Source organism: Scomber japonicus, chromosome 12, assembly GCF_027409825.1.
Source record: "Scomber japonicus isolate fScoJap1 chromosome 12, fScoJap1.pri, whole genome shotgun sequence".
NCBI classification, from domain to species: Eukaryota; Metazoa; Chordata; class Actinopteri; order Scombriformes; family Scombridae; genus Scomber; species Scomber japonicus.
In genome coordinates, this window is record NC_070589.1 from 5,748,243 (window position 1) to 5,757,038 (window position 8,796).

Consider the following 8,796-nt stretch of genomic DNA (forward strand, 5'->3'; position numbering starts at 1 on the left):
TTAATGTTTCATCTATTTATGCTTGATTATCGTTTTATTGTGTTTTGTGTATGTTATCCTATTAATATTGATTTATGTGAAGCACCTTGTGACTTCGGTTTTGAAAGGTGCTATAGAAATAAAGTTTATTATTATTATTGTTATTATTATTATTATTATTCATTGTAATTAAGAGTGAAGCTTCTAAAGACAATTAAGTTGAGGCAGTGTTACTGAGTGAAATGTAATTGTAATTAAAAATGAGTGTATTTTTCCCCCCTTTTGATCCCTATTCTTATTTATTTATTTCTATATGCATTGTTTTTGGAAAATGTTGATAAGGACCTAAATAAATCACTTCCACTACTACTACTACTATTATTACTACTACTCAAAGTCTGCATAAATAATAAAATTACAGAAAACTGGCCATGGCTCCTGGCTAAACCCACGATTTGGTCAACTCATAAGGCCGCCCCTGAAAAGCTCCCTCTGTAGGTTTCAAGCAGTTTCAAGTGTCTTTACTACACACACAGTCCAGTAGGCGGCAGTAGTGCGCCTATACACTGATTTACCAACCTCCAACAAATCTAAAGACGAAGAAGAAGAACAGCACAGTAAGGAAGTAAGGAAGTAAGGAAGTAGGTTCACCGGAGACAGCGCGACTGACAATATCCGCTGTTCATAACGCCTGTTTTAACATTAACCAGCTGTTAATAACGCGTCCAGAATGGCTAAAAACACAGTCTCCAACCAGTTCAGGAAAGTAGACGTAGATGAATACGACGAGAACAAGTTTGTGGACGAGGAAGACGGAGGAGAGAACCAGTGTGGACCCGACGAGTCAGAAGTGGACGGTCTGCTCAGACAATATCCTTCCGTGTTTCTTCTATTCTACGTTAATGCTGCATTATAGACATGAACGCTGCTCTGTATACATGAACGCTCCTCTGTAGACATGAATGCTGCTCTGTAGACATGAACGCTCCTCTGCAGGTAGGAACATGAACGCTCCTCCGCAGGCAGGGGTGCGACCCTGCTCGTTACACCGGTATGTCAGTCAGAGCTGCTGTGCACTGTCTCTACTGTTATTATGTAGCTGGAAGCTAAAAGAAGGGCAGACGTAATGACTCGAAGCTTCAGGTTAACATTAGCCATATTAAATTATATATCTCTATTGAATTTCAATCATTACCGTTGGACATATGTGACAGTTATGTGGAAGAATGTGTAGTAGGCTAGTAGTTTCCGGGTGTCAGTCAGCAGGAGGGTGTGGTCCCGCGCAGATATGTGCAGTGATAGAAGTTGATTAGAATAGTTTAAACACTGCCTAATGTTATGTCTATTTGTCATAGTGCTAATGAGTGTGCTTTGTTTGCTACTGAGTGCTGCTAGCTTTACTAGAGTTCATGTGTGAAGAGCAGTGGGAACAGAAAGCTATTTATACGATAACGCCTCAGAGGGAAATGTGCTTGAACTTGTTCTCCATCACTACTATTTGACAGCTGTAGCAACTTTGTCGACTTTGTATTACAACATACAGTACCAGTCAAAAGTTTGGACATACTTTCTCATTGATGTGAATGGGAAAGTGTGTCCAAACTTTTGACTGGTACTGTATAACAAGCCTATGAAATAGGATGCATTGTTATACATTAAAGGACAGGTTCACAACTTTTGAACTCTTAAAACAACAGTGAGGATATTTAAAATAAAAAGAGACCAGCACCAATCCATGTATCCTTAAAGTGATACTGATATCAACTGACTTTACATTTAACTTGACATTAAAAAAATGGCACCGCTCCTCCACATCTAAATGATTTGATTTTTACATAAATGTATTCTGAAAGTCTTTAAATTGTTAATATGTATTCATCAAAGAATGCTTGCATTGATTGGCTGTGAGTAAATAACAAATAGTCATATTTTCTAGCTCTAGGTGCAAAAGGATCGATTGCAGGTATAGTTTGATGGAAGACCTTTCCATACTACTTGATATCAATTTATTTCAGTCATTACCTTAAAGCAGAAGTGTCAAACTCATTTTAGATCATGGGGCATTTCAACAATATTAGGTGTGTGGTTTTTGTTCCAGATTATTTTGCACAGAAGGTGCTGATGTTCTGATTGACAACATTTTGCATAATGTTTAATATATGATATATAAATATGACCACGATATGTATTCATTGTTTTTTCAGAGAATTGTATTCTGGTCAGAGTGGAAAAAACTTACAAACTTTGCAAAGTTCTCCAGTGGGCCACATTAGACCATTTAGTGGGCTGTTTCTGGCCCACAGGGCTTAGGTTTGACATCCCTGCTTTAATGGTATGGAGTACTGATTAGTCAGTCCTAGTGAACACTGAAACCTGTTGTTCTTGCTGTAATCATTCCTCCTGTTCATACTGACCATTAGAAGATCCATTCATAATGTACTTACAATGGAAGTGTATGGCCCTCCACCATCCTCATCCTCCTCATCCTGTAGTTTGTGGCCTTCAGCTCTGTCTTTAACACCATCACTCCGGGCCTGCTGCACACACTTGACTCCACCTGCTGATACATCATCAACTTCCTGTCTGACAGGAAGCAGCATGTCTTTGGTTTCCCTCCTTTCTCCACTTCTCTTCTTGCCATATACCATGCAATGCATCAAGCTCCTGATGTTTACAGACAACATCAGCTTCATTGGACTCATATACAGATGGGAGATTGAACATCTGATGTGCTGGTGCAGCCAAAACAACTTGGAGCTCAACACTAAAGACAGTGGAGATAATTTGGGACTACATAAAGACCCAGCCCCACCTGCCTCCATCACCCTGTGTGACTCCTCCTGCTTCCTGGGAAAGTTAATGACAGGGCATTTCCACACTGCTATCACTGAGTCCATCACTAGCTGATACACTGCTGTCACTGCTAAGAACAAAGGCAGACTGCAACACATCATTAGCTCTGCTGAGAGCACGATTGGCTGCAACCTGCTGTTCCTCCAGGACACTGAGGCGATCATAGCTGACCCCTCCCACCCCCAAAATAAACTTTTTCACTCCCTGTCATCAAGAGGAGGAAGTCTATCTTGACCAAAACCTCACAGTAACAGTTTCTTTCTGACTGCAACCGGCCTCATTAACAGGACCCGAGACCCTCACTGAAGGAGATCTTTTAATAGTCAGTATGAACAGGAGGAATGAGTGAGGAAAACATCTTTCACTGTTCATATGGACACCTGACTGCTGGTTTAATACACATTTGAATAATTGTGAACTTGTCCTTTTAAACTAACAAAAAGTCCTGGTATGTAAAGTTAAAATTAGCTTCACCTCAACCAGCGACATTTGAATGCAGCAGCAGTAAGAATAATACAACATGCCTCTGAAAGGAGTCACTCAGCATAAAAACCTCATTACATCAATAAATAAAAGCACATGAATCGTTATTTGTGTGAACAGGAAGAAGCAGCAACTGTTCTCATGACATTGAGGAAAAGTGACAAATGCATATTTCTGAAGCAGCAGTGCACTGTGGTTATTTTGGTGTGTGTGTGTGTGTGTGTGTGTGTGTGTGTGTGTGTGAGAAATTGAGAAAAAAGTGTGTGTATTTCTATTCTGTGGAGGTGTGTTGTCCTTGACTGTTGCTTTTCAAGGGGAACATGAACGCAGCTCTCCAAGCCGTGCTGAAGAACCCTCCAATCAACTCCAAGAACCAGAACGTCAAGGTATCAGTATTTGTTAAGTACATCATTACTCACATTTCACAGGCTGTGTACACAGAGTCTTTAAAGATTGAGCCATTATAATACCTGAAAGAGAGTCCGATCATGTGTCTGACCCATGAATGAACATCTTGTATTTCTTACACTGTTTAAGCTGCATGTACTGATGAATCCAGTGTGTGTACAGACTGTAAAAACAGCTCTAGTTTAATACTGTAAATAAAGTCAGGTACTGTAAATAAGACATTCACCTTGACCCTGTGTGTGTGTCTGTCTGTGTCTGTCTGTGTGTCTGTGTGTGTGTGTGTGTGTGTGTGTGTGTGTGTGCGTGTAGGACCGAGCAGAGCTGCTGGTGGTCAGAGTGCTGAGCAGTTTTAAGAGCAGTGACATTGAGAAGGCGGTGGGCTCCCTGGATAAAGCTGGAGTGGACCTGCTCATGAAGTACATCTACAGAGGCTTCGAGAAACCCACCGACAACAGCAGCGCCGTGCTGCTGCTGTGGCACGAAAAGGTAGAGAGCTACCGTTCATCCAAATCACACAGTCACCAGTTTTATTCTCAGATATTTTAACTGTTCTGGTCAATAATAATAACTTTCTAGAGCACTTTTCAAAAATATTTAACAAAGTGCTTTCAATAAAATAAACATAGAAAGAGCTAAATGTATAGTTCTGACATGGAAAACAAAGCAGCAATTGATAAGAAGTACAGAAAATCAAGATTTCACAATAAGATCATCACAAACCAGTAAAACCAACAGACTGAACTACAGATCAAATATATATACTCAGGTAGTGTTGAGGGTCATAGGGCAGCAGCATATTCATAAATAAAGCCATGGTCATGTATTCTTAACACATCAGCAGATTATTTGCCTAAATTTGGCATCACAGACCAGAGCTGATTTAAGGACACCTGTAGTTGGTTACTGGTGGGCCGGCTCTCCTTCAGCAGCTACTTTATCAGAAGTACAGCAGAGGAGCAGCTGGACTCTCAGCTGTTTACACAGCAGCTAAACACACTTGACTTGTTGTAATGCAGAAGTTAATAGTAATTGTAACCACAGTCTGATTTCGTGAGAGGACTTTTCTACACAGTAAGCTGGTGATGTTCACTGTAGCTGCTCCTCACTGTTCCTTCATCAGCTTGTGAAAGTGAAACTGACACTCACAGAGTCACAGCTCTGAGAAGTGACTGTGGCCAGGTCTAACCTCTGTGACTAGCACACTGAACTTCTTGTTTCTATTTTAATAATAATGAAACAGCAGAAGTAGTGACTTGATACAACTGTGATCTATAAAGAGAGCAAACAGGAAGCAGTGAGGCCCATATCAGTGAGGTGATTCATTTGTAATCCCTCATGTTAAGGTGAGCAGTCTGAATCCAGTGTGAGAACGGTAGACACACACACACACACACACACACACACACACACACACACACACACACACACACACACACAGTATTTCACTGTGGAGGCAGTAAAATGTCATGTTCCTGTGTTATCAGTCAGTTGGGTGACATTTGTAATAAAAGCTGTCAAGAAGTGAAGTAGATATGATGATGGTGTAAGTCAGGGGTCAGCAGCTAGGTTCAACCAGGATGATTTATAGCAACACTGTTAACCAGTGCAGTGGAAAGTCAGATCTGTATGTGTAGTTTATTTCTTTCATTCATTTAAGAATAAAATAGAATTAGTATGTCTGTTACAATAATTATCTACTTATCATAGAATAATGTAATTATTGACATCATCATGTCTATATATGGACTTATCATATGATACATGAACATAACTTTGATCATTTTTGATCATTATTATGACCTCAGTATCACCACACTTCACATTAGCAGCTAAGAGGCTATTCATGTCTCATTGGCTAAACAAGTAGTGTCCTCCATTCCTCACTGTGTACGTCCTGAGTGGAGACTGAAGGACAATTAAAGGGAAATAACTCCCCAACCATAATGACAGCGCCCACTCTCCAATCCCACCCCAGCCCTTCAAATGTCTTCAAATGACAATAATATCGGTCATCATGATTATTTCGGAGACAATATATCATCCAATAAAAGTAGTTATTGTGACAGGTCTAGCTTTCAATTTCAGAAGCATTCAAGTGTTCCAATAGCATGAAGCAACCATAGTTTGAATGTCTCTCATCATGTGGGGGCAGGATTAGAGTGACGAGATTATAATGGGTTTTATAGAAGCTTTGTGTTTACTTTGTTATCTACAACAAATTTGTGAAAAATAATAGAAAAGTTTTGATGTAACTTATGAAAATCAAAGGGCCACATATTTTTACTGCAGAGCTGGATTTGGCCCACAGGCCGCTGTTTGCCCACCACCGGTGTAAGATAAGTTTGGCTGAACACATTTTAGGCATGATAGATTTGAGGTTTTAATATTACTGACTTAATGTGTGAGTTTGATGGACATTTTCTATTTTCCTTCTCTTCTTTGTCACAAATGTGTTCTCGTTGGCTCTCTGCTCCCTCACCTCACACTTTACACACTACCCACTTACATCATACTGGACTTGTTTAAACCCTCTGCAGCTCCACATTTCAGCTGTTGAACTTTCACAAGTACAAACACTTTTCCTGGCTGATTAGACCTCTGCCCAGGTACACGTTGTGAATTGTGTGTGTGTGTGTGTGTGTGTGTGTGTGTGTGTGTGTGTGTGTGTGTGTGTGTGTGTGTGTGTGTGTGTGTGTGTGTGTGTGTGTGTGTGTGTGTGTGTGTGTGTGTGTGTGTCCTCAGGCTCTGGCAGTAGGAGGAGTGGGCTCTATAGTGAGAGTCCTGACTGCCAGGAAGACCGTCTGATCCTCTGAGACCTCACAGAAAACCAACTGAAAACAGCCGTCAGCGGTCCGAGGCCCGATCACAGGGACACGCATTTCTTCTTCTCTGGTTTCGGACATGATTCCTGTTTATTTTTCTACTGGAGCTGAGTGTCTTCCTGCTGTTATTTCCTCCTCTTTTTCTTTTTTTTCCTTCTTCTTTTCACATGTGTGGGATTTGGGAGTGCTGGCTGTCAGGCAGGCAGTGGAGGTGCTGGCACCTCAAACCCCCCTGTCTGTGTTTTCCAACCAGCACAGAGAGAAAGCTACGCGTTTCAGATGACACATTCTCTCCAAGAAGAGCCCCGCGCTCCTTTCAAACTGCTTCACGACCCACTCACTCCAGCACCACCCCCCCTCACCCACACCTTCATCCTCCTCCTCCTCCTCCTCCACCACTCTGCCTCTCCTCCTCTCCTTCCTCCTTCCTCCTCCTCCTCCTCTCTGAAGCTTCTGACTCATCCAAGTGGAGGAAATGGAAAAGATTGCTCTTGGATGGACTGTCATAGACTGGTGACCTGCCCAGGGTGTTCCCCTGCTTTTTTTACCCAGTGCATGCTGGGATAGGATATATATTTTTTGCCCGAGTCATTCTAACTTTCTGAACATCTTTTGTTCATTGACTGTTTTTTTTTTCTACTTTCACCAGTACCGCGTTTTTTTTTCTTTTTATATCTGCAATAAAAGAGTAAAAGCTAAACCTGGAGTTGACTTTAGTTCCTTATTAAAAATTCAGGCTTCAAATAAGTTGAAGTCAAGAATTCATTAAATGATGTCTGTGCAACACTTTTAAGCACTAAAAGTAAAGTGAGTGTACTTAGTGTTAAAACAGCAGCAGTTGTCACAGTGTTTGAGCTCCTCTGCAGGTCACTTGTTCCTCCATCAAGAAGTTCTTCTTCTGTTCTCTTCATGTTAATCCCAGACTGACTCCATGATGTTGAGATCAGGACTCTGGGGGCCAAACCATCTGCTGCAGGACTCCTGGAGTTCTTTATGACGCTGCCTCTATGTTTGGGGCTTGTTGTCATGCTGCAGAATATATTAGGGACCAATCAGACGCCTCCCTGATGGTGCTGTATTGTGTTGAAGAAGCTAAACATCTAAAAGTGTCTACAAACTTTTGCATAGTGCTGTATATGATTATTTCTATACTATCAATCAATCAATCAAACTTAATTGATATAGCAGCTTTCATACAGGTTCATGTAGATGAAAGTGCTTCACAGTTGACTGACAGGCTGATAATAAGACACAACAAATGTAGACTGAGAACAACATAAAGAAAAGGAACAAGAAAAAATCTATATTAGCAGTCGTTGCATTATTGTATCTTAAATCTAGAAACTTCTTTTAATGTGCCTCAAAGTCTCTTAACAGCTTCAGATTTGTGCTGCACTTTCTTCTTAACAACTATTTGACAGTCAAAGAAATAACTTCATTCAAGATTGAGTCATAAATATATATAATGTAGCTTCACCTAGACATTTTTATTATTATTATAGTGTCAGCTATGACAGATAATAGAAGTTTGTAGAGAGACAGTAACAATGAGCAACTTTCAGTAGTCTCATAATCAATAAAAACAGCTGGAGATTGATATTTAAATTGTACTTATTCACTCAAGTCAATCTACTGAGCTCTCTCCCAGATTGTGAAGTTTACTAAAGCATCGTCAGCAGTGAATATCACAGGCAGCTGCTCAGTGAAGCCTTCACTCTCTAGTTTGTTTGGAAGCTTCCCAAACACTTGAGAGGATGCTGCTGTTCTGCTGCTGACACTGATGGGGTTAAACGGTTTGCTACAGGAACAAACAGTCTGGCTAGTGAAGCATTCAGAGTGTAATACAGTGTGGAGATGTGATGATTCCAATCCACATTAAATACAGTTTCATTATATCATTATGCTGTCAGTATTAAGCTTTTGATTTGTTATAAACTCAAACTAACTATAAACCGCCATGTTTCCATTCCTCTCCATGTACTATATCAGGGGTGTCAAACATACGGCCCATGGGCCAGAAACGGCCTACCAAGGGGTCCAATCTGGGTAACTTCGCAAAGTGTGAAAATTGCCGAAAAGTAATTCCAGTTTTTCAATAACATGCACAGCTGTTCTCACTTATTCTCACTTGCCATTCACAGTCCAGGCTTCTCATTTCTGAGATAATTGTCCTTGAAATGTGAAGCACCAAGGCCGTAGCCAGGATTTTTCAAATACTGAGGTCAAAAAGAAGATCACAACTAACATGGAA

General features: G+C 40.7%; 1 protein-coding gene across 1 annotated transcript; it reads left to right on the plus strand.

Moving 5' to 3' along the window:
* The first annotated feature begins 598 nt into the window (after nucleotides 1–598).
* LOC128369237 (actin-related protein 2/3 complex subunit 5-like) lies at nucleotides 599–7,245 on the plus strand. Its single transcript, XM_053330242.1, has 4 exons — nucleotides 599–848; nucleotides 3,628–3,701; nucleotides 4,033–4,209; nucleotides 6,466–7,245. Exons 1-4 carry the CDS (start codon nucleotides 710–712, stop codon nucleotides 6,526–6,528), a joined length of 453 nt encoding a protein of 150 aa, XP_053186217.1. The 5' UTR covers nucleotides 599–709; the 3' UTR covers nucleotides 6,529–7,245.
* Nucleotides 7,246–8,796: the final 1,551 nt, after the last annotated feature.

Excerpts from the sequence above, each read along its gene's own strand:
- LOC128369237 (XM_053330242.1), top strand. The coding sequence starts at position 710 with ATGGCTAAAAACACAGTCTCCAACCAGTTCAGGAAAGTAGACGTAGAT. Across the intron at positions 3,702-4,032 it reads CCAAGAACCAGAACGTCAAG|GACCGAGCAGAGCTGCTGGT; the intron begins GTATCAGTATTT and ends GTGTGCGTGTAG. Across the intron at positions 4,210-6,465 it reads TGCTGCTGTGGCACGAAAAG|GCTCTGGCAGTAGGAGGAGT; the intron begins GTAGAGAGCTAC and ends GTGTGTCCTCAG.